Genomic DNA, 26950 nt, shown 5'->3' on the forward strand with positions numbered 1-26950 from the left:
GAAAACCCTTAGTAATCCCGTATGTGTCAGGAGTATCGGAACAGCTGAGGCGCATTTTCTAGAAACACCAGATCTCAGTGGCTTTCAAACCCCAAAACACGCTACGCCAAAGATTGGTCCATCCCAAGGATCGGGTCCCACGGCACAAACAGAGCAACATAGTTTACGCAGTTAAGTGCCAGGAGGAGTGCCGTGAATTGTACATCGGGGAAACCAAGCAGCCACTGGCTAAGCGCATGTCACAACACAGAAGAGCTTCCTCGTCAGGCCAGGACTCCGCAGTCTATTTACATCTACAGGATAGTGGTCACTCCTTTAAAGATGAAGAGGTGCACATCCTGGACAGGGAGGAGCACTGGTTTGAGAGAGGAATCAAGGAGGCCATTTACGTGAAAAAGGAACGACCATCTCTGAACAGAGGAGGGGGCCTAAGGGTACATCTGTCGCCATCTTACAATGCTGTGATTGCAGCCATTCCTCAACCCTCTATGAATGGTTCACACGTCTACTAATCAGTGGACAATTTGCATATCACTGATCAACTGGCCCTTTGTCAATGGTGCTAGTCTCTGTGATTAAGCAAAGGTACTGTTTATAAGGTTGGGGAAACCTGCAGTCAATTGAGACTGAGGAAGAGACTTGGATAAGTCTCGAAATATTTCTCCCACTTAAAAACTTTGTCCAGATGAACAGAATCAAATTTCTAGGATAGTCTTAGAAATGACTACAGAAAGAAAACTGAATTCACTTGGGCATCATTTTTTGCTTTGACTCCTATATTATTAAAACGCTTGATTCAGCATAGGACAAGCTTTTGAATGCAACACCACCTCCAAACTTTTGGCTAGATGGAACCACGATATTCAGCTTTAATACTGACATTCATTTACTTTTAATTTTACTGTCCTCATGATATCTGGTATGGCTACAGTAAATATACAAATTTTAACTGGTAATACATTCAGCTTTACTAAGCAGTCTTAACTAAACAAAAATGCACACAAAGATACCAGAAATGAACAAAATACGATTTCAAAGACACCAAATCCCAAATTGCTTCACCAGCAAGAGGATAGAGATATGCTGCTCTACTTACCATTGCCAATTGTCTTCAGCAAGAAGCGCTTGCAGTCATCATCCGAATTGCAGGAATATTTTGTTTCACTCTGTAAGTCAAGTTAAGAAGCTGGCATGAAATATCAATATATTATTTCTCTTCCTGATAGATAGATAGATAGATAGATAGATAGATAGATAGATAGATAGATAGATAGATAGATAGATAGATAGATAGATAGATAGATAGATAGATAGATAGATAGATAGATAGATAGATAGAACTTTATTTGTCCCCAGGTAGAACTTTGACTTTTTACAGAAGAAATAAATACATAAATGGGTAGATAAATAAGTAAATAAATAAATATACACACATACTTTGGTCTGAACCCACAATGGAATAATTACTAAGAAAGAAAATTAAAAAAAAAATAAAGTTCTGACTTGGCTGTCCCAGTCCCAGGAAGACATTATGCGGGCATATTTCATAAGCCCCAGTCACGTTTCTTGACACACTTCTGCTGAAAAATTTGTTTGCTGAAAGTCCTCAGTGTTGGTGATAGATACTTTATTAATCCCCAAGGGGAATCCTGTGCAACACCTCAGCACTGAAAGTGAGTAAAGAACTAAGGGTGCAGTAGACGCAGAGCAAAGATTAAGCACTGGAGACGTAAAATGCGAAGGACTAGGCGCTTGTGCAGACGGGGCATTTTTCAATTAGATGCAATGCCTCCTGTTGCCACTAGATGGTAGCACTGATCTAGCAGTATAGAAGATGCCGTCATGGCAGTCAGTCTGGGTTTCTGTTATTCCTGGAACAACATCAAAGTTGTCATTCCAGGACAGTCGTTCACTTTCAACCAATCAGCGTAAAAGTTTGGGTCTGACATCATAAAGCAGGAAGTGCATGTAAAGACGTGCCAGAATTTAGCATTTACAGGAAAGAAAAAGACCCTTTGTTTACCTTTTATGAAAATACATGTACAGGTGCTGGTCATAAAATTAGAATATCATGACAAAGTTGATTTATTTCAGTAATTCCATTCAAAAAGTGAAACTTGTATATTAGATTCATTCATTACACACAGACTAATGTATTTCAAATGTTTATTTCTTTTAATGTTGATGATTATAACTGACAACTAATGAAAGTCCCAAATTCAGCATCTCGGAAAATTAGAATATTGTGAAAAGGTTCAATATTGAAGACACCTGGTGCCACACTCTAATCAGCTAATTAACTCCAAACACCTGCAAAAGCCTTTAAATGGTCTCTCAGTCGAGTTCTATAGGCTGCACAATCATGGGGAAGACTGCTGACTTGACAGTTGTCCAAAAGACGACCATTGACACCTTGCACAAGGAGGGCAAGACACAAAAGGTCATTGCTAAAGAGGCTGGCTGTCCACAGAGCTCTGTGTCCAAGCACATTAATAGAGAGGCGAAGGGAAGGACAAGATGTGGTAGAAAAAAGTGGACAAGCAATAGGGATAAGCGCACCCTGGAGAGGATTGTGGAACAAAACCCATTCAAAAATGTGGGGGAGATTCACAAAGAGTGGACTGCAGCTGGAGTCAGTGCTTCAAGAACCACCATGCACAGACGTATGCAAGACATGGGTTTCAGCTGTCGCATTCCTTGTGTCAAGCCACTCTTGAACAAGAGACAGCGTCAGAAGCGTCTTGCCTTTGGACTGCTGCTGAGTGGTCCAAAGTTATGTTCTCTGATGAAAGTAAATTTTGCATTTCCTTTGGAAATCAAGGTCCCAGAGTCTGGAGGAAGAGAGGAGCGGCACAGAATCCACGTTGCTGGAGGTCCAGTGTAAAGTTTCCACAGTCAGTGATGGTTTGGGGTGCCATGTCATCTGCTGGTGTTGGTCCATTGTGTTTTCTGAGGTCCAAGGTCAACGCAGCCGTCTACCAGGAAGTTTTAGAGCACTTCATGCTTCCTGCTGCTGACGAACTTTATGGAGATGCAGATTTCATTTTCCAACAGGACCTGGCACCTGCACACAGTGCCAAAGCTACCAGTACCTGGTTTAAGGACCATGGTATCCCTGTTCTTGATTGGCCAGCAAACTCGCCTGACCTTAACCCCATAGAAAATCTATGGGGTATTGTGAAGAGGAAGATGCAATACGCCAGACCCAACAATTCACAAGAGCTGAAGGCCACTATCAGAGCAACATGGGCTCTCATAACACCTGAGCAGTGCCACAGACTGATCGACTCCATGCCACGCCACATTGCTGCAGTAATCCAGGCCAAAGGAGCCCCAACTAAATATTGAGTGCTGTACATGCTCATACTTTTCATGTTCATACCTTTCAGTTGGCCAACATTTCTAAAAATCCTTTTTTTGCATTGGTCTTAATTGATATTCTAATTTTCTGAGATACTGAATTTGGGACTTTCATTAGTTGTCAGTTATAATCATCAACATTAAAAGAAATAAACATTTGAAATACATCAGTCTGTGTGTAATGAATAAATCTAATATACAAGTTTCACTTTTTGAATGGAATTACTGAAATAAATCAACTTTGTCATGATATTCTAATTTAATGACCAGCACCTGTATAATCCTATGAGTTTGGAGGAGCAAAATCTGTCAAGGTCAGCAGAATTTTAATCTGTTAAAAAGTGTGAAAAAAATGTTCGTTCATGCATATGGTCACTGCCGTTCTCTGTTTTAAATTCTTTTTTGTTTCCAGGTGTTCATTTACTTATGTTATTGGAAAAGTTTGGGATTTTTGTTATAAAATATGTATATATTATAATTTGAGCTTGTTTTGAAGTTAATATTTTTCTAAACTCTATCATGAAATTACCCATTGACAAACAATAGCAATGGTTGGCATCATTTAAGGTGGACGGCGACTCAAGACGTTTATCATCAAAAAAAGAAGTTTATATGGGCTTTTAGTGCTTTATCAGATGGGTAAGTGTTTGGCTGTAAGTCAGACCTGGCACTGATTTAAGAATCCGGCCCATGATGGGGTACTTGTTGTGAGCCACTGGCAGTGAAGCGCTACACCTTTAAGAGGATGGAGATGTTCAAGTTCCTAGGCTCCTAATCATTCAAGACAATGAGACATGCCTGAAGGTCATGTTGAGAAAAAGTATGGGAAACCAACCCATGGCGAGGAACCAAACCACTGGGGGTGAAGCACTACCCCTTTGGGAGGGTGATGTTCAGGTGCCTTCTGTAGGCTCCCTAATCAATGTGGACAATGAGACACACCTGGAGGTCATGTCGAAAATAAATATGGGAAACCACTCTTATTTAAAGTGTGCAGCATCTCATGAGATCTTGCTTATTGTTATGGAAGACCAATAAGACAGTATACAGGACAGTTACTCGGCCTGTCCTCATGTATTGCAGTGAAACCTGAGTCCTGACAGCTAGCGACAAGGAGGCATTGAACCTATGGGAGCATAAGATCCTCCAAAAAATATACAGGCCCGCTCAGGAGGGCAGAGTGTGGAGGATATGGATGAATGCCGAGCTCTAGGAGCCATTTGACGAACCATCCATCCTGATAGAGGTAAAGAAGGTGATATTGTGTTGGGTCGGTCACCTTGAACAGTAGAGGAATGAGCGAGATCGAATTATACAGAATGATGGGCAAAAGTTATAGACAAAAAAGGATTTGGAGTAACGCAGTAACTAGAAAGTCAAACACGAATAGCACACGTAGAAAGTTATAAGTATATCCACAATCTTGGACAACCTGGAAATTCCAGACACCATCTTTTATGCCATTACAAGGAGGGCGTCACATATTGCATGATTAGTGTTACTAAGTTTGGTCGTCTAAGCATTGCAACGCCATAGTAATAAATAACAAAAAACAATCCAAAATGGAGCGACGCCATTCAGTCTTCCATATCACTTTAGACAGCTGGTTGGAGGAAGGTACAGTTTCTAATTGCTGAATTGTTAAGTGGTGAGACCTGAGGATGAGTGTGAGACAGGCTAAATTTTAAAGAGAAAAAGAAATAGGCTGGAAAAAAAAAACATATTTATAGTAAAATAACATTTTTTTATTGTAGCAATTTTTCATGCCATAGTTGATATCAGCAAACACTCAATAGACCAAGATGAATGTTTTCTTCAATTTACCAATATAATGTCTTTTCTAATAAAATTTAACAAAACTCATGAAAGATCTGAGAAAGGTACAATTAAATGTCCTTGTGAATTAAGAACCATAGAAATGCAGGCAGGAAGAAGAAATGTTGAACTGCGCACCTCTGGGCAGGACCCCTGCACTTGGTTGTCTGTAGTGATGAACTTAGTGATGATGCAAAAAACTGATGCCCCCTGTTTAAAAAAGGACAAAAAAGTTAATAAATGAATGATTTCAAAGACCCTCAACATTTCAATGTCTACTTACCTAGAAAATGGCCTACCAACCAAAATCTGTTTATCTCAAAATTTCAGCATAACAGGATCCAACTGTTTTACACTTTCAACATAATAAAAAAAATAATTTTCTGTCTAATGTTCAATAAAAAACATACCTTTAAATTTCTCAGGTTATGTATTTTTTCTTGTGAAACTGAAAAAAAAGGCTTAAGATATGCTGTGATGTGATTATTGCCACAGTGGGGAAGAAATCTGCCATAAACCTGGCCACACAAAGATTTAAATTGTGAAATTTGTTATATATGACAAAAATCCAAAAACAAAACAACACAAAGAAAAACTATGAGACTGTAGAAACTTAACACAGATCGTAACATAGTAAAGACAGAAAAACAAAAATACAAAATGCATTTTTCATTCCAACAGGTGGTGCATCATAAACATTTTAGTAATAAAATGCATTACTTCACATGTTTGTGATGCACCATCTGTTAGAATGATAAGTGCAATGTATTTTATTAGTACAAATGTATGTGTAGCACCATCTGAGGTGGGGATATATATATACAGTATATATATATATACTAGACAAAGAGCCCGTTTCGACAACATCAGATGAAACGGGCACGAGTTTGTGTCAGCAGTGTATGAAGAACAAATGATAAGTAACGAAGAAGTTGTTTTGTAATGATTGTAATCCGCTTTACTCATTACTGTACAGGCTTGTACTGTTAGTTGATGAATTTTCCAGGCCTATAGTATAATATTGAATGATGAATGTTCCAGTACAATATGGAATAGTAATAAGTATAAGCACCACAAACCTGATATAGGTGTATTGAATGAATGCGTAATTGAATCAGAATGCGTAATTAGGCCTCGAGCTGTAGTCGAAATTGCCTTTCAGGCCTCTAGAGCTTTAATCGAAGTCGCCTTTCTCTTTGAATTTTTGCAGCCGTAAATCCGCCGCCTGCCACGATGTTGGATGTCGGTCTCGTAAGGTTTTTCGGGCAGCTGCGCAGAAGGCGACTGCGCATGTGCGATGTGAGTGAGTGAGTGAGTGAGGAGGCAGGCGAATTATGTATTAAGATATATATATATATATATATATATATATATATATACCTGCGGTGGGTTGGCACCCTGCCCGGGATTGGTTCCTGCCTTGTGCCCTGTGTTGGCTGGGATTGGCTCCAGCAGACCCCCATGACCCTGTGTTCGGATTCAGCGGGTTGGAAAATGGATGGATGGATGGATGGATATATATATATATATAGTGATAGATGGCTGCACAGTTGGGATGTCAGGGACGTGGAGAGCTCCAATACCTCCTCCGGGACAAGAGAGGGCTACCTCCCTGGGGTTCATGGGAGCCACACGATCAGAGCTGGGAGGCACCACCCTTTTGGGGCATGTGGCCATTGGCAGGGGATGCCCAAACGTTCCAGGCAATTTGAACTGCAGCACTTCTGTCACAACAGGAAGTGCTACTAAGCCCGAAGACAAATACACCCGGTGTGCTTCTGGGTGCTCGTGCAGCACTTGTGCAACACCCAGAAGTGCTTCAGGAAGCTTGTCAAGAAGCACCAGGAGCACATCCAGGTACTCCATTCCGGGAGCCGGAGTTGGGAGGTAGTGTGACGGAGCTTGACAAGAGACGAGTGGAGGCAGCAGCAGAAGAAAATAATGTTTTTGGCATTGTGCTGTACTGGCTGAAGGAAACCACAATAAAAGTGTATGTTTCTGACACATAGCTGACTTGGTGTCTGTTTGTGGTCGAGACCGGGTCTTCACAATATATATTGTGACAGACGGCCAGGGTCCATGCTTGGCCAGGACACCCCTTCACTGTATATTCAGGGTGAGCAGCCCTGGACGGTGCAATACCTCCCCCTGAACGCTAGATGGCCGCCCCCCTGGGTTGGAGCGGCACCTCAGTTTCCCACAGGGCTCCATGGGAATTGGAGTTGGGCGCAGCTCTGTTTGGTCCCACAGGCACCGCCAGGGGGTGCTGCAACTGAGACTCCTGAGCCCTTATGGGCAGCGTATTCGCCACACCCAGAAGTGCAGCCGGAACTCGGCGATCAACCATTTGGAGCACTTCAGGGTGGACTATAAAAGGACCCAGCAACCACCACTCAGGGGCCAGAGTCGGGAGGAGAAAGAGGAGTGGTGGTGCAAACGAGACGAGTGCTTGTGTGTTTATTTGTACTGGGGACTGTGTTGTGCCTGTGGGTATTACGGGGAAGACGTGCCCCACAGGTGAAGAAAATTAAAAGTTTCTTTATTTTTATACGTGCCTCCGGTGTGAGTCTGTGTCAGGTCAGGCGCCCATATAGCACCTTTCTTACAATATATATACAGTATTAATATACCAAATGAAGAACAGGAAAATGGGAAGATCTGGAAAACAATTTATTTAAGTTCAGAACTTTAATGACAATGAAACACAGACTGCCATTAAAGTGCCAAGCAATCAAGAGACCACACTTTTATATTTGCATTGTAATCAATGCAGAAGATTCCTTACATTATATAACTTATTTTTTATTAATGGGTTAGAGAGTTTTATTGTACTCTGCAGAATGAGAGAAGTGCTTGCAAATGCTAATGGCCATGCATCAGGGTATGGGATCATAAAGGCAGTACTGAACTTACAGTATAACCACAACACAAAATTTCCTCACTCATAAAGAAATGGTGTCAGAAACAACTAAAAATAAATGATAGTCTTTGAATATATTTTATTACAATCTTTAAAGTGCACAATCAGAATCGATGGTGGCATGGTAGGCAGTAGTAGCACTGCTGCCTCACAGTAAGGAGACCAGGGTTTGTGTCCCGGGTCCTCCCTGTGTGGCATTTGCATGTCCTCCCCATGTCTGTGTGTGTTTCCTACTGGTCCAAAGTCCAAAGACATGCAGGTTAGGTGGATTGGTGATCCTAAATTGGCCCTAGTGTGTGATAGGGGTGTGTGTGTGTTTGTCCTATGATGGACTGGCTCCCTGTCCAGAGTTTGTTTCTGCCTTGTGCCCTATGCTGGGATAGCTTCCAGCAGACCCCGCTACTCTGTTCAGGACTAAGATGGTTAGAAAATGACTGACTGATTCAATCAGAATCACAATATGACAAAACTGTAGTAAAGTGTACTTAGGGGTCCATGACACTGTGCAGTTTTTTAGTATAAACACAGTTTGCCGAGGTTCAGGATGTAGGTGTGCATGGTAGCGAGGCCGAATGGGGACGGGTTGTTGATGGGGAAACTGCCTGATCGCATTTTCACGTGCAAATGACATCAGCCCAGCCGGTAATCCTCATTAACACTCTGGGATTCAGGATTAAGGTACTTGTGCCCGGTTAAGTATAAATGGAGCCTGAGAGGAGAGAAAGAGCCTGGAACAGAAGAAAGAACTGAAAGAAAGACCAGGAGGTTAAAAGAAAAATAAAAAAAAAACTGTATAGGAGTGAAAAAGAGAGAATGAAAAGATAGTGCGGAAGTTATAAGCAAAGTCAGAGAAAGGTGAAGAAACAGGATTGTGTGGTAGCGAGGAGGCAGGAGGTCGAGATGTGGCCCCCCGGGGAGGATCAAGTGGACAGCACTCATGGGGCCGGGTCGGTCCTGCTGAGCACTTAAGGAATAGGAACAACCAACCACTCCAGGTCTGCTCCCGCTGAAGGTCCGAGTGATGGTGGCATCAAAAAGGTGGATGAGCTCACGGGTTCACCATGAGATGGAGGACGGAACCTGAGCCGGACTTAAAGGGCTGAATGCACCTGTTGGGGGACGTCTCCTTCTGCTGAGGAGTCCATAATGAGGAAGCAGAGGAGACTTTAGTTTTTTGAAGGAAGCGCAGCGGCTCATGATGGTTTAATGGACAGACCCTGACCATATTTTAACCTTGAATTTTAAGCTATAAGGAATTTTTTATTGATTTTAACCTCTACAAGAACACTTTTTATGCATTATTTATTCATCAATTCTGCACTAAACTTGTTGAACTTTTTGTTTGAAATAAAAGCACTAAGCACAATTGCACCATCCCTTCCTCTGTGTGTGTGTCTCTGTGTCCCCTCATTGCCCAATCCATCCTCAGTATTTGACTATCAATGTCTCGGGTTCAAGGGAGTAATGGCAGCTGCAGGCAAAATGGGCATCACAAAAACGTGAAAGGCAGAAAAGAATTTTCAAGACTGTTGCAAAATAAACCCAGGAAAGATCTAAAATAAAATCAAATCATAACGGTCAAAATTCAGAGTTCTTAGTTAAGAGATGCTTTCTCTAAATAACCAGTTCCTTTATATAGTGCAGCGTTTCTCAACCTTTAAGTATTTGCAACCCGAGCTTTCATAACAGTTTTAATCGCGCCCCCCGCTAGGGTGTTTCATTTTTCCAAAGATGTGATTTTCATATGAATTTGCTTACACCCGAGTCTCAGTGATGTAAAAGATATATATGCCAAATTTCAAGAAGGTTGGATAATATTTAGGGGTTGCACACATTGATCACTTTTATTACAACTCTCACTCCTGTACCTAGGAGGTTGGTCTAAAAACGACTTCAGTTTAAGGATCCCAGGGGCTCTGAATCAAGCAAGGTGGATGGCAAAGGCAATATATGCACTTAAAATTGACCTCTTCACTAAACAGTTGAATATTCCTCAACGAGAATTGAAAGGAATGAAACGGGTTGCACATTTTGCCAGCCTCATATATGTTCGCTTTTGGCACGAGGCAATTGTAAGTCGATGGGCTCCAAAGAATGATTTGGATATGCTACAGCTTCTGAGCACATACCCAGATGCAGACATCAAAAAAAGTGCTCTCACAGTTGCTAAGAGTCAGAAACAAATGTAGGATTGGCTTTTTTGGACGAACGTATTACTCAGGCTGAAAAGGAAAAAATGACTAAAAATTTAGAAACCAAACCTTCAAAGAAAAAGGAAATGAAACTGATGCGCTGTGCAAGAAAGGACAGAGCCGACTATACTACCTTAGAAGGCTGGCGTCCTTCAACATCTGCAATAAGATGCTGCAGATGTTCTGTCAGACAGTTGTGGCAAGCACCCTCTTCTACGCAGTGGTGTGCTGGGGAGGCAGCATTCAGAGGAAAGACGCCTCACGTCTGGACAAACTGGTGAGGAAGGCAAGCTCTATTGTTGGCATGGAGCTGGACAGTTTAACATCTGTGGCAGAGTGAAGGGCGCTCAGCAGGCTCCTATCAATTATGGAGAATCCACTGCATCCACTAAATAGTATCATCTCCAGACAGAAGAGCAGCTTCAGCGACAGACTGCTGTCACTGTCCTGCTCCACAGACAGATTGAGGAGATCGTTCCTCCCCCAAACTATGCGACTCTTTAATTCCATCCGGGGGGGTAAACGTTAACATTTAACATTATACAAAGTTATTGTCTGTTTTTCACCTGCATTATTATCATTCTTTAATTTAATATTATTTATTGTATCAGTATGCTGCTGCTGGAGAATGTGAATTTCCCATTGGGATTAATAAAGTATCTATCTATCTATCTATCTATCTATCTATCTATCTATCTATCTATCTATCTATCTATCTATCTATCTATCTATCTATCTATCTATCTATCTATCTATCTATCTATCTATCTATCTATCTATCTAGAGGGTAAAAACCTAGTTTTTGAAGGAAAAGACCTGAGCCATTCCGTTACTAATAAAACAAAGACGTTCTTTGAATTGTTTGGGATCCACGACGTGACAGAATACTGCAGCGATTCTCTAAGAAGCCATGTGAACGCTCTTAAGGTGGTCAATGATACCGCAGAACTGATAAAAAAGTTTAACGAATCAGTCAGGGACGAACAACAAAAACAATTCTTGTTGAGGGTAGTCAAGCATCACAGAAAAGTTGTCACCAAGCGAACAAAAGAAGGGATTACATCGTTCAAAGTTGATTAATATAACACATGTTTTGCATACTACCTATTAATCTTAGTGTCTAGTTTTAATATTAAGTTTGTGATTTCTAGTTTTCCCAATAAAAGTAATTAACATTGAAAAATCGTATTTTTTTGTCTACTTTTACAAAACTGATCAAAGTGTGCAACCTCTAAATATTATCCAATCTTCTTGAAATTTGGCATATATATCTTTTATATCACTGAGACTCGGGGCGTAAGCAAAGCCTGCAAAAATTTTACATTTTATTTTTTGCCTTAGAAAATGAAACACCCTACCCCTAACATTTTTTGAAGGGAGCCCACTAATACCAATTTGTTCTTTTTTAATTAATGATATTGTATATCATAGATACATATTTTATAATACCTACTTAACTTTTATCGACATTTATCTAACTCTATATTTATTTTTCTAGTATCAGAATGTAGTTTAAGTTAATTTGTTTTGGTTTCAATACCCCCGTGACCCTGTGTTCGGATTCAGCGGGTTGGAAAATGGATGGATGGATAGATGTATTTTTCATATTTTCGATTCTTGTTTTCTTTTTTCACATCTTCGCACCCCCCTTTTTGTTACTTCGTGTCCCTCTAGGGGGGCCCGTCCCACAGGTTGAGAACCACTTGTATATGGAATCTTCTAGCCATAATGCAAAGCTTGGAAACAGAGAATCAGACAGAGCCGTTTCTTACAGCCAGACATGATGTCACACGTATGTTAGGTGGCACTTGTTGATTTACGTTTATTTTGCTTCCCGTTGTCTTTTCTACTGATCTTTAATGACCATCTTGTGTGTTGACATTTATTATCAACATCTGGAATGGCGGCTTACTTTTTTGTACGTGCATTTACATTTTTACAAATTTTCTTTATAACATTCTCGACACCGTTACGTCAGATTTTGATTAGCTGCCATCATGGACGTTCTCATTAAATCGTTACTAAAAGTCACTCTGGACCTCTCCAAATGAAAAGCAACTTCTAAAAAAAAACTTTTGCAAGTTTTGTGTTTCTCTGACTTTCGAACTTTTGGTACGTCTTTAATTTTGTTTTGGATTTGGTTTTCTCTCGGTTCTCGTACTAATGGCTTACACCTTTGCTTTGCTTTGTTGCTACATCAGCTCTCCTGATCCCTAAACCTCGGCGCTGCATTTACAATCCACACATTGCAATGAAATGATGTTAGTTATCATTTGTCTAGCAATGAGAAGCCACCACCATAAAAAATATGGCTGGCCATGCTATTAGTATCTAAAATGGCGACATGATGATGCCACCATCATAACAACTATGAGAAGGGCAATTTTAATTTAAATTAAAACAAAATACCGTAAAATGAATCTGTGGGTTAAAAACTCAGATTCACAACTGACGACAGCAGTCCTTGTGGCTATTGCTGACCTGGCTAAGCTCAGACTCTTCTGTGATTTTCTTATTTTGGCTGCTCTCATTTAAGGGTGGCCACAGTGGATCATCTGTCTCCATCTATTCCTGTCTTTGGCATCATTTTCTGCCACATTGACTGCCTTCATGTCCTCCCTCACCTCATCCATAAACCTCCTCTTTGGCCTTCCTCTAGCCTGGCAGTTCATCCTCAACATTCTTTACCCGATGTACACATCATCTCTCCTCTGTACCTGCCCAAACCATCTCAATCTCGCCTCTCTCCCTTGGTCACCAAACTGTTGTACCTGTGCTTTTCCCTCTAATATATTCCTTCCTAATCCTGGCGACAATTTAATTCCAAGTGAAAATCGTAACATGTTCAGCTCCACCACTTCCAGCTCTGCCTCCTGTCTTTTTGTCAGTGTCACCATCTTCACATCATACAACACAGCTGGTCTCACTACCGTCCTGTAGACCTTCCCTTTCACTCTTGTAGGTACTCTTCTATCACAAATCTCTTCTGCCACTCTTCTCTACCCAGTCCAATCAGCCTGCACTCTCTTCTTCACCCCTCTGCCGCACCCCCCGTTGCTTTGGACTATTCTTCTTCTTCTTCTTTCGGCTGCTCCTGTTAGGGATCGACACAGCAGATCATCTTCTTCCATATCTTTCTGTCCTCTGCATCTTGTTCTGTTACACCCATCACCTGCATGTAATTCACTCCTCTTTGGTCTCTCTAATAAATCTCTCCAAAAGCTTCAGCTAGTCCAGAATTCTGCAGCATGCATCATTACTCGAACCACATCTATTCACCATATTACTCCGGTCTTGCAGCAGCTTCATTGGCTCCCGATTAAGTCTCGAATTGATTTTAAAATTTTGCTATTAACATTTAAGGCCATTCATAACCTTGCCCCTCCATATCTGTCCAACCTTCTCCATGTTGCCATTCCCTCTCGTAACCTTAGATCCTCTTCCTCCATCCATCTGACTGTCCCTGTCGCCTATCTAACCACCATGGGGAGCAAAGCATTCAGCCGTTCTGCTCCCAAGCTCTGGAATTCATTACCTACCAAGCTTAGAAATACCAAATCATTCAATGTAAAATGGCTTTTTCTTTATGATTACAGTGGCTTTGTTTGGTTTTATTTTTTATATTTTCTGATGTTTTAAGCTGTATATAATGTGTCTTTTATTTACTTATTATTGTTTGTTTGGTGTCCTTGAGTTCTCAGAAAGGCGCCTTGTATAAATAAAATGTATTATTATTATTATGTCCTCTCTCACCACATCCATAAACTTCATTTTAGCCCTTCCTCTTTTCCTCTTTCCTGGTAGCTCTATCCTTAGCACCCTTCTCTCATTATACTCATCATCTCTCCTCCACACTTGTCCAAACCAATGCAATCTCGCCTCTCTGATTTATCTCCCAACCATCCAACTTGACCCTCTAATGTCCTCATTTCTAATCCTATCCATCCTCGTCACACCCAGTGCAAATCTTAGCATCTTTAACTCTGCCACCTCCAGCTCTGTCTCCTGTGCCACCGTCTCCAACCCATATAACATAGCTGGTCTCACTACCGTCCTGTAGACCTTCCCTTTCACTCTTGCAGGTGCTCTTCTATCACAAATCTCTCCTGCCACTCTTCTCCATCCAGTCCAATCAGCCTGCACTCTCTTCTTCTCCTCTCTGCCGCACCCTCCGTTGCTTTAGACTGTTGAACCCAAGTATTTAAATTCGTAGACCTTCACCATCTCTGCTCCTCACATTCACACTCTTCCACTGCCTTCCTTCTCATTTACTCACATGTACCCCTTCTTACTCCTACTGACTCTCATTCCTCTTCTCTCCAGTATGTACCTCCACCTTTCTAGGTTCATCTCAACCTGCAGTCTACTCTCACTACGGATCACATTGTCATAGATAAACATCACAGTCCGTGGAGATGCCTGTCTGACCTCATCAGTCAGAGAAAAGAAAATGTTATTGTCAAACTCTTCTTTTTTTTCTTTTTATTTCAGACTCTTCTGTAATAAACATCATACATTGGATGGATGGAAATTACAACTTTATAACATTTTAGAATTAATTAAATTATTGCATACCAATATAGACTGTTTATTTTTTTAACAAACGTTGCTTTATGAAGAGGTCAATTCAAAATACACATACTGTTCAATATTCACTTTTCCTGATGGGCCCCTAACAGTTTAAAATGCTTGTCCGCACGCTGCCTTCTTTGTGAGTGAGCCACTGCCAACATGATGATTCCTTTGGGGGGTCTGCTGTTTCATTGACAGGAAATGTATATGTTTGGAAGCTGAGGCAATGGGGCACAGAAAGCATTACTGCTCCAGATAACATCTTTATTAGTCAATTCCAGGCATTGTGAAAAATTGGATATGATCTCAAATTCATTTAGGAAACTTGTGCAATAATGCAAAACATGCTCCATAATTATTCGCTCTAAATCACCGTTTGGCAATCTGATACTAGCTACTCATTTCACTGCCCCATGTTTGTGACTACAGCTTTTCTTGCTGACAGTGATTGGTCTTCTCCCCCATGAAGCAGATCGACAATACATTTCTACGTTTCATTTTATTATTTATTCAAGGGTGGCAGATATACAGTGGATTCAGATAGCATTCAGACCCTTTTCACTATATTATATACCAACTGAAACACCCAGCGTTGCCTGGGAGGGAAATTTTTAATTGTTTGAGAAAAATGTAATTAAAAAAAACACAACTTTTAAAAATAAAAATAAATTAACAATGAAGACTCACTAATGTGCTTGTCTTGCAGTCTTGTACTGGCCAACTCTATTTAATTTCAAAAGCAACAGAGGCACAGTGATGCTCAAACATAAAGAATGCTGGTAGTCACCTCCAGTTCGCCCTCTGGTGGTCGTTCCGAGTGTCAACTGGATGATAACAGGCATAGTTGTCCAATGAGAAACCTGTGTACCAAGTTTCATGAAAATTGCTCCAGCCATTCAGAAGTGATGCAGGAACATACATACATACATACATTGACTTTTATATATATACTAGACATTAAGCCCGTTACAATAACAGTAGTCCATAAACATTAGTAGGAACAGTCTATATTAAATGGCAAGGGACCTTTTACCTCATTACATTTTTTCCGTAAAATGCCTGTAATTTTCTCTGACAGTAATACTGGCTTTGCTGTCCGTAATATGCATTTAATTTTCTGTCACAACGGCGGGCAACCAGCAGATTCTCCCCAGCAACTGATGTAATGTGCGTGAAAATAAATCCACTTTTAAAAGTCATCGTATTATCCATCCATCCATCCATTGGCCAACCCGCTGAATCCAAACCCAGGGTCACGGGGGTCTGCTGGAGCCAATCCCATCCAACACAGAGCACAAGGCAGGAACCAATCGCGGGCAGGGTGCCAACCCACCGCAGTCATCGTATTATAATATCATGAAAATTTGTATATTTAGGAAAACCCCTTCAACGACTGACACTTTACACTTTACCGGGCCAAGCTTCTTAATTGCAAATCTGACATCCTCAGAGTGAACACTTGCACAACAATGGGGAAGCTGGTCTCCGCGTCTCAGTACCCGATTGGATTTTTCGAGTTTTATGTTTTAGGTGTTACCTTATTTACCGAAATCCGATTGGATCGGCCACGTGATATTTTATAGGTCCCGCCCTCTCTGTCTTGTGTGATGCGTCAGGCGGCCTTTGAAACATCTGCTTTGATACCATCGCACCGTGCCCCACGCATGCGCACTTCACCAGAAATCACAAACACACGGACACTGGACGCACACAGGGGTTTTATTAAAGAGGATATATATATATATATATATATATTAGCAGCTGGAGGTCCACAAAGGGAGAAGATGAATCACGTATCATAAAGTAGTTTTTATTCCTGAGCTTTCAGCCCCTGCCAGGGGCATTCATCAGAGGATAATGCTTAGACATACAAGAATCAAAGGCAATATATAGCAAAATTAAGTGGTGGGGGGGGAATGGTCTTAGGTCAATGTGTGCGTTGGGGGGGGGGGGTAATGAGGTGGGGGTTGGAAGGGGTATTGGTCGTAAATTTTTTATTTATTATGAACATGTTCTTTTTAAGCGTGTCACGGTGGCGCAGTGGGTAGCGCTGCTGCCTCGCAATTAGGAGACCCGGGTTCACTTCCCGGGTCCTCCCTGCCTGGAGTTTACATGTTGACTGCGTGGATTTCCTCCCACAGTCCAAATACATGCAGATTAGGTGCATTGGCAATTCTAAATTGTCCTGGGTGTGTGTGGGCTGGTACCCTGCCCGGGGTTTGTTTCCTGCCTTGTGCCCTGTGTTGGCTCCAGCAGACCCCTGTGACCCTGTAGTTGGGATATAGCGGGATGGATGGATGTTCTTCTTAAGCTAGCATATGCTGGGTTTATGTCCAAATGTCTGTTAATGATGTTTTCATTTGTAATATATATATTTTCACTATATTATTATTAATGTTGACTATTTTCACTATATTATTAGTAGTAGTAGTACTAGTATGTTCTGTTGCAGCCTTGTGCTAAAATCATTTAACAGTAATTAATTTTCTTCCACATCAAGCAACTTTTAATAATGCAGAATGACAAAGCGTTAACAGGATTTTAAACATTATTGCAAGTTTATCAAAAATAAAAAAAATTTAAATATCACACTGACACAAGTACTTAGACCCTTTGCTACACTGATGTATCTGGTTCATCATTGAGATGTTCCTACACTTGTCTGGAGTCCACCTGTGGTCAGTTCAATTCACTGGACTGATTAGGAAAGGCGCACACCTGCCTATAGAAGGTCCCATGGGTTGAGTAAAAACCAAAGCTTGAGATGAAAAGAATTGATTGCAGAACTTAGAGACCAATCTGAAGAAGTCCACTGAAAAAATCCTGCAGCATTTGACTGCTCTCTAGACCACAGCTGCCTTATAATTCTTTAAAAAGAAATATTTTTGGTAAAAACCATGACTCTTCCTAGAGCTGGCCAAACTGAACAAACAACAAAGAGAGAAGGGCCCTAGTAATATGGATAACCAAGAGCCCCAATGGTCACTGTGGCTGAAGCTGTAGAGAATCTGTGTGGAGATAGGAGAAACTTCCAGAAGGAGAACAATCACTGCAATACTCTACAAATATGAGATTTATGGCAGAGTGGCCAGAGCTGGCAGAAGCGTCTTCTCCGACATAGTGAACCCAGCTTGGAGTTTGCAAAAAGGCACCTAAAGGATTATCTGACTATGAGGAATGAGGTTTTCTGGTCTGATGAAACCAAGACTGGCGCCATCTCAGAAGAATACCAAGCACCGCTCATCACCATTCCAAGGGTGAAGCAGGGTGGTGGCAGCATCATACTGTGGCATTGTTTTTCAGTGGCAGGGCCTGAGCAGATAGACAGAGTTGGGGGAAAGCAGCATGGAGCAAACTATATACAGTACAGTAGACTCCTCCGGAAGAGATCACTACGTGCGCTTAAGCAGAGTGCAACATGTCAGTCCTGAAAGTTGACCATTCAGTTACCCCACCTACTTGCCTAGTCAAACACAATAAAACATTCATTAAATTAGTCTACTGTGAAGAATACTGTGGATACATGTATAATACATACATACACATTAACTGTTCAGATATACATGTACTGTACTGTACTGTGTTGGCATTCATAATACATGTAGTTGCACGTGTCCAAGTGTCAATCAATCGGGCCTACATTTTAAGAAAATAATCAGTCATTTTCTTTCTTTCTTTCTTTCTTTCTTTCTTTCTTTCTTTCTTTCTTTCTGCACACTGTTCGCGTGATTCAGGCTGTGTATCTGATTACTGGGACTGTAAAACTGTCCATAGTCCTGACAGCCGTTTATCTCCAGGAAGCAACGCAGCGTGCGTAGAGACTTCAGTGCATCGGTGAAGGAAACAGTCTCTCAGGGACGGCCTTAGGTATGTGCAAACTGTGCACCTGCACATAGCCGACAATCCAATATATATTGAATATAAAACAGAAACAGAAAATAACGACACAGCTGACGGCAATGTGGCCGAAAACATGGTGTTTCTTGTTAATTAGTACGCTGTATTTACTAATGTCGCTAGAGTCGGAGCAGTAAGCTATATGTAGTATTATAACGTTCTGCCGTAATGAGAATATCATGGGCCGCCACTTGGTTTTCAAGTTACGGACATGCGCATATAGAAGCGTGTCATGAGCACGAGGCGGCTATGCAGTGTCCGCAACTGACGTGGCCATCCGATACCATATTGACATTGGCGGGCGAAGGGGCCACCGATTCTTTCTCTGCCCAAAGCCGCCCCTGATTCTCTGCAGGTGGCTCATTAATCGCGTTGGCAGCAGCAATATCCTCGTCTCCGTCCGTGTCTCGGTTGTCGGCAGTGTCCTTAATGACTGTACTGATCTCGGCATCAATTCTGTCAGTGTACAGTAACTGTACTGTAAAGTGTTAGGCCTCAGTACATTAACGGGATTGGGCATCAGCACCTGAACTATCCGCCTTCCGCGGGTCACAACAGCCGGGCTACTTACATCGTCGCACGCTGATTGCATAATTTGAGCGTGTCGATCAAAACCGCCGTTTGACATCCATTTTCCAAAGAGGGACGCTGAAACCTATCGAGGCCACCATCGCGAAACCAGGCCACCATCACGCGCAATGTGCGAAGAATTCCTGGACATGACACCAGTCCATCGCATTTAGAAATGCAATTACTTGATCAAATATTAACTAATAGAAATAAAATTAAGTATAAAAACCCATTATTAATTTCCATTTACTGATCTTCTTCTTAATATTTGAAATAAAATACGCTGAAACCTATCCAGGCCACCATCGCGAAACCAGACCACCATCACGCGCAATGCGCGAAGAATTCCTGGACATGACACCAGTCCATCGCATTTAGAAATGCACTTACTTGATCAAATATTAACTAATAGAAATAAAACTAAGTATAAAAACCCGTTATTAATTTCCATTTACTGATCTTCTTCTTAATATTTGAAATAAAATAGAGTGGGGTTAGAAAGTATTGACCATGACAGAGTTGCTCGCTCCTTAGAAAAAAAAAAAAAACACAACTCATGGAAACAAAATCAATAGTAATAATGATTGATTAGTGAATTATATCTTGGATAAATGAGAACTGTAAAGTAGATTAGTATAGAACCTTCTAACTGATATCGTATATTGGTTTTCCGCTCCTGTAAGTGTCGCTATATATTCAAAATTAAACGATTGCGAGATCAATTGTTTATGTATTGCATTGCTTTGTTAGAGAATTATAGTGCCCAAAACACGCACTGCTGCAATTAAGGATTATAGACGGCATTAGTAAAATAAGATGTATGCTGTAGTATCTGCTGTATAGTATAGCCTACTTTATTTATTTATTTATTTATTTATTTATTTATGTAGTTAGTTAGTTATTGGCCTTCCCTTTTAAAGTTTGGTTCACCATATTTCGCTGCCAATTAACGCGTTTTCATGTATCAGAGTGTAAGGAGCTTTATTACACATTATATTGCAAAACGATTACCAATGTGTGTGCCAGTTGTCAACGCAATACCAGAAGGGACCTTTCTACCGTTGTATTCTAAGTACCTTCTTAAAATTAAAGGTGCCAGACGATACCATAGGCAAACCGTGTATGGTTCGCAAGAGACCCGTCCACTGGATCCTTAACCGGATCCATGAATAATTATTAATAGATGATAACGATTTCTGAAATTCCTACAGTCTAAATTTAGAATTTCTGTATTTGTTAGTGGCCTGTGGTAATCTATACATTAAAGATTTTTTTGTCCAATTTCAAGAACCATTACCAGAATTAAATGGTTGTTTATCAAACTGTGATTCTACGTGGAACCACACAACCCAGTAAAGTGCCATTTTGGTCCATTATTTCTAAGAGTGTGTATTTCGGGGAGAGAATCTCGTTATATTTCAATTAAAGATGACGCTACCTATCGCTATGTGGGCACATTCAGATGTCAAGTTAAAGGCACTTTGTCCTCATTGCTAATTTGTATTCCTTATAGACTGGTGCACCGTTAAAGACATAAATAGGCAGGTTTTCTACAGCAGCGCTCTTTTTCTCATGACACACTTTTTTATATTGCCTATTGCATAAAAGGCATAAGAATTAATACTTCAGACGTTTTTGTAAAGGGTCCAAGCCCACCAACACACACACAAACCCTTTCCTGAAGGATCCGTTGTATCGATTTTAAGCATCTCTGGCTATTGTTGTTTTTCTTTATTTTCCTCGTAGGATTATCTTATGGCTTTTAAGATTTGATCGACAACATCAAAGGATTCCTCACAAACGGAGCCGGAAGGGCCTTATCTCCAAGTTCTTACGCGTCTTTGCTTCCGCTGTGCCGGCTCTGGGTACAACTCGAGGCGAGCTCTTTTAACCTGAATGACGCATAAACGGAGTGAAATATTATTGTTAGCCGCTTCTACAGAGATGTTGAATTACAAGAGCAATGGAAACCATGATTCGATTGATTTCTTCCTTAACCCGCTGTGAGGGAGATTGCTCAATTTAAAAAGTCTTCTGAAAACAAGATTTTGAACATCTGAATGCTTATAAGGTCTGCAATATATTAACACCGTTGATTTATCTATCCACGTGTATCTTAATCCCACGATCTTTAATTCTATACTGTTAAAAATAAATAGTTCTTCAGATCAATTCCACAGGGGACCCATTTTTGGTTTCCTAAAGAACCATGCATGAATAATAATAATAAAAAAAAAATACTTTTATTGACTAGTTTCAAGAATAATTCTATTTAAATGATCATAGATTTGTAACGGGCGGCACGGTGGCGCAGTGGGTAGCGCTGCTGCCTCGCAGTTGGGTGATCTGGGGACCTGGGTTCGCTTCCCGGGTCCTCCCTGCGTGGAGTTTGCATGTTCTCCCCGTGTCTGCGTGGGTTTCCTTCGGGTGCTCCGGTTTTCTCCCACAGTCCAAAGACATGCAGGTTAGGTGGATTGGCGATTCTAAATTGGCCCTAGTGTGTGCTTGGTGTGCGGGTGTGTTTGCGTGTGTCCTGCGGTGGGTTGGCACCCTGCCCAGGATTGTTTCCTGCCTTGTGCCCTGTGTTGGCTGGGATTGGCCCCAGCAGACCCCCGTGACCCTGTGTTCGGATTCAGCGGGTTGGAAAATGGATGGATGGATGGATAGATTTGTAACGTGTTCGTGATTTTTAATGGACAGGCTAAATTCAAGTTTTCATGATTTGTCGCTACTCTGTTTGTAGTAGTATAAAGATTTATTTTTTGTCCCTTTTGAAAAGCCCAAAGACATTACATATGTGGCCCAGAATTTAAGGGTTCATTGTCAAGAAATAGCTCTGCACAGAACCCAGTAAAGCGCTATTGAAGAATCGTTATAAGTACGATCTTCTTCTTTCGGCTGCTCCCGTTAGGGGTTGCCACAGCGGATCACCTTCTTCCATCTCTTCCTGTCCTCCCCATCTTGTTCTGTTACACTCATCACCTGCATGTCCTCTCTCACCATATCCATAAACCTCCTGTTAGGCCTTCCTCTGCTCCTCTTGCCTGGCAGCTCTATCCTTAGCATCCTTTTCCCAATATACCCAGCATCTCTCCTCTGCACATGTCCAAACCAACGCAATCTCGCCTCTCTGACTTTGTCTCCCAACCATCCAACTTGAGCTGACCCTCTAATGTCCTCATTTCTAATCTTATCCATCCTCGTCACACCCAATGCGAATCTCAGCATCTTTAACACAACCTCCAGCTCTGGCTCCTGCTTTCTGGTCAGAGCCACCGTCTCCGACCCATATAACATAGCTGGTCTCACTACCGTCCTGTAGACCTTCCCTTTCACATTTGCTGTCACAAATCACTCCTGACACTCTTCTCCACCCATTCCACCCTGCCTGCACTCTCTTCTTCACTTCTCTTCCACAATTCCCATTACTCTGTACTGTTGATCCCAAATATTTAAACTCATCCACCTTCACCAACTCTACTCCTCCATCCTTACCATTCCACTGACCTTCCTGTCATTCACACACATGTATTCTGTCTACGATGTGTGGTCAAAAATGCCGTTAATGCTTAAATTAAAAAATATATATTACGGTAAAAGGCACATTGCCAGTAATCCCCTTCAAAATATACTTCCAACACATTTATCCCAACTGCGGGTGGACTGGCGCCCTGCCTGGGGTTTGTTCCTGCCTTGCGCCCAGTGCTGGCTGGGATTGGCTCCAGCAGACCCCCATGACCCTGTGTTAAGATATAGAGGGTTGGAGACTGACTGACATTTATCCCATTGTTCTTGACAAGAGATGCTGGAAGTCCTCTTTCGTGAGTGTCTTTTAACTTCTTTTCATGGGTGCGGAGATCCTTTGGAACGCGTTGTCAACAAAAGGGGCGGTGCTTTATGCAAAATAGCAGACGTTATGCAAATCCGGGATAATTATGTACATAAAACTTGATTTGTTTACATTGAATCAACTTAATTTGACTGTTTAGAGAGAAAATTGCAATACCACTTTTGGTGGAATAGGAAAATATTAATTTTGAGAAAGAGTAAGATAAAATAAGTGAGCAATAGCAACAGTTGCTGAGACGGATTATGCTTCTGTTGAAAGCAAATATTCCGATACTGCATCTTTATTCCAACACAAATTAAGTGTGACACCTAACAAATTGAAATCAATGTAACTAGGATAAGTTGAGCAATACCAGCACAAAAAACAAACTATTTTAAGTTAAAGTAACTTATATTAAAATACATAAATTGAACATCGCCGTTTTTTTTTCGTGAGTTAGTAAAGCGGCATTAAGTTGTCTGGAGCTTCACTCATCGGCACTCACGCAATCGCTGACAGCGGGTCAGTTTCCACTCAGCAATCAGTGACACCCGCAAATATCCGGGGTGTAAAAACGCTGGAGCCCCCGGAGAAAAAGCAGGAAGACGTCGGGGATTAATAAAGCGTACCAAATACCAAACAATAAAACTTTCGGCGCATAAAGACTCATTACTCAGCCCAGCAGCATGAAGTTGTAGGACAGCAGTGCTAATCCGCTTCTAATATATTCAATCTGCTTTATTTATTCTTACAACTATTTTTCACCAGTATTCTCACACCGTTTAATAATTAATCCATAACCTTGTTCTTATTCTGGAGATTGATAGTAGTATGCACTTTCAGATAAGGATTTTACTTTAAAATCTGATTAATATGCACGCAGGGATATACAACAATGCAAAATTTTACTTTTTAAAATTATGAATGCAACTGTTATATCTAATTATTATATTCAATTAATTGTTCATGTCCATTTTCAACACCACTTTAATCAATTTAGGGGAACTGAGCACCGAACCGAATATGAATGGATGAGGCTCACGTCCTCCATAGTGCACACACACGTTAACACCCAGTTTCACTTATATAGAAACAGTTAACCAAATATCGAAATCTTCTGGAATGTATGCAGAAAATAGTAGTATTTGGAAAATAAACTCAGAGAAGAGAAGAGAAGAGAAGAGAAGAGAAGAGAAGAGAAGAGAAGAGAAGAGAAGAGAAGAGAAGAGAAACCCCATTCACGCAGAGAGCGGCTGAGCCCTGACTCGGAGCTAAATCGAACATTAATAAAATGCCAAGTATTTGCACATTGCACAAGAGTCACCAAAAGTAAAAAACACACGGTTTTCATCATCCGGTAAGTCACCTGTTGTTATAGATAATTGCTTATTTTATCCTCCGAGTTCAATTTTGGTTTTGCTTATGGAAGGAAGAATTGCATTTATATTAGATTTTTGCACATTATACAACGTTGTTCAAAATTCAAGAATAATAAGTCTGTGGCAATCCTAATGTAAGAAAAAGAATGCGCTATTCAAAATTCAATAATAGAGGTTTTTATTTTTAGGTACACAATCTCTCAGTAAATCGAACCTTTTTTGCCAAAGTAAAGTTGTGTAGACTAAACAGGGAAGCAGCACTGGAAACGGGAAGTCCTGCTCACAGTCACACATTTTATAAAATGTATACAGTTTTAGCGAATTGATCTCAATAGATTATGTATATATTCAGAATGGTGGAGGAGCCAGAGCCCTGGCAGGAGACGGCCCGGACAAAACGCCAGTTCGTCGCTGGCTCACTCGTGTACCCGCACATCCACACTCGCACATATGGAGTCGCCAATCAAATTAAGCTGCGCGTCTTTTGGAGATGTGGACACAGGAGCACACTACAGGACTTTGACCCTGGGCGTATCCGCGGTATACTTCCACAACAGAGAAGGGCTGACTACTAATGCTAACGTTATATTTTTTTCCTTCATATTTTTCCCCCAAAATATAAAATAAAGTAGGGTGGCGCAGTGATAGCACGTGCGTTTACTCCGGTTGTTCCGCTTCCGCCCCACAGTCTAAATAACTGGCAGTTAGGTGAACTGACGTTACTAAATTGGCCAGATGTGTGTGTGTGTGTGTGTGTGTGTGTGTGTGTGTGTGTTCACACTAAAATGGATTGTTCTGCTACTCTGGTGTTTTTCCTGCCTTGCTTGTATAAGCTGCTCTGCCACTCACCCTTGAATAAGCGGGTTAAGAAAAAGCAGCGTCATATTTAAAAAAAGTATATGTAATAAAGTATTACCGAAAATATGATTTCATTGCAGGATATGTTATTTGGTAAAATGAGAGAACTGTGCATTCGGTTTCTGAATAATTGAAAATGCAACGTCTCCATAGGGGTAACGCACGTTACAGAATACTTTTTAAAGTAACGAGTAACGTAATGCAAATGCTTACTTTATATAAGCAAAAATAACAATTACTTAAACATACATACATAAATAAACACACACATATATATATAGTCATATAAAGTCATAAAAAGGCTTTTATTGAAAAGGCGTATATGAAAAAGAAAGAAATACAAAATAAAGTATAGGCCTTTCTTATTGAGGAAAACAAGAGAAAATAAAATATGAACCTACTTGTTGCAACAAGGAAGGAAAGATTTTTATTTTAATTTGCACTGAAATGCAAATGAAGAATTCTCCGTCTGAGGCGAGCGTCGAAAGTCACGTGACTTTAGAAACGTCATTAGCGGGAGTATTTTATACTTTGCCGGTTTGTCTTTTGGCATCGCATAGAATGCGTAGGAAATGTGCGAAATGTTAATCGTTTCATACCTCGACGTCCAATTTTCGGCATTCTATATATTGCCTAGCATTCTATTCCCATTGGGATTAATAAAGTATCTATCTATCTATCTATCTATCTATCTATCTATCTATCTATCTATCTATCTATCTATCTATCTATCTATCTACAATGCCTAAATTTCATACATTGCTGGTAACAGTAGACAGATTCCTACCGATTTTAACAAACAGGTGGCATACTCAGATTATTGTGGCCTTAACCCCCCTCCTACCCCCCAAGCCCTCCCATCCCCAAAACGGACGCGCCAGTCATTGGTTTCTGGTTCAGAAAAATGGAAGGATGCACTATTTTATTTAGCTGCTTTTGTTATCAGACCACAAATATAAATTACACACAGATCATCTGTACATTCACTTGTTCCTAATTTGTAATACACCGTACTTCTTTAATGCTTCATCACAAAGACACAATTACTACGATTATTTCATATTTCATTGTGCCGCTGCGGTGCTCACTGGCGCCAGAGAGAGAGAGATCCGTCTGGTATGTGTTCCAGCACTTTCGTTCATACAGGTATTGACCCCGATTTCCTTAAACACACACACACACACACACACACACACACACACATACACAAATCTTTTTCTTTGTTCATTTAATTCCTTCCATAAAAACAGCAACAACTTGTACGCATCCTGACAGACACGTGTTCTTTCTCACCTGAGCAGGGGTGACGTAGTCTGCAACGTCCATGACTCTGTTGTTATACACGCCAAACCCCTTGACTTTGGTCATGACTGAAGACTCAATGGCGGTGTCCCGAGTCTGATACGCCTTTTCATGTAGGAACACCCACCTGCAACAACAGAATCGCGATTAATTTCCCACGCGTCACGCAAAGTGCAACGTATTAAATGCTTGCATAATTCTGCTCCTGGCTTTACATTAAACAACTAGTTTGTCTTAATAATAATAATAATAATAA

At 40.9% G+C, this 26950-nt stretch overlaps 1 protein-coding gene across 1 annotated transcript in view; it reads right to left on the reverse strand.

Annotated features, from left to right (window-relative positions):
* LOC114658619 (P2X purinoceptor 3-like) overlaps positions 1–26950 on the reverse strand; it is a 61720-nt gene that overhangs the window by 32873 nt on the left and 1897 nt on the right. The window contains exons 2-4 of the mRNA XM_051932579.1: positions 26686–26821; positions 5314–5385; positions 1097–1166 (exon numbers count right to left, since the gene is read on the reverse strand). Coding sequence (XP_051788539.1) covers positions 1097–1166; positions 5314–5385; positions 26686–26821 — 278 coding nt within the window. The remainder of the gene's footprint in view (positions 1–1096; positions 1167–5313; positions 5386–26685; positions 26822–26950) is intronic.

The sequence above is a fragment of the Erpetoichthys calabaricus genome, chromosome 10 (genome assembly GCF_900747795.2).
Source record: "Erpetoichthys calabaricus chromosome 10, fErpCal1.3, whole genome shotgun sequence".
Taxonomy (NCBI): Eukaryota; Metazoa; Chordata; class Cladistia; order Polypteriformes; family Polypteridae; genus Erpetoichthys; species Erpetoichthys calabaricus.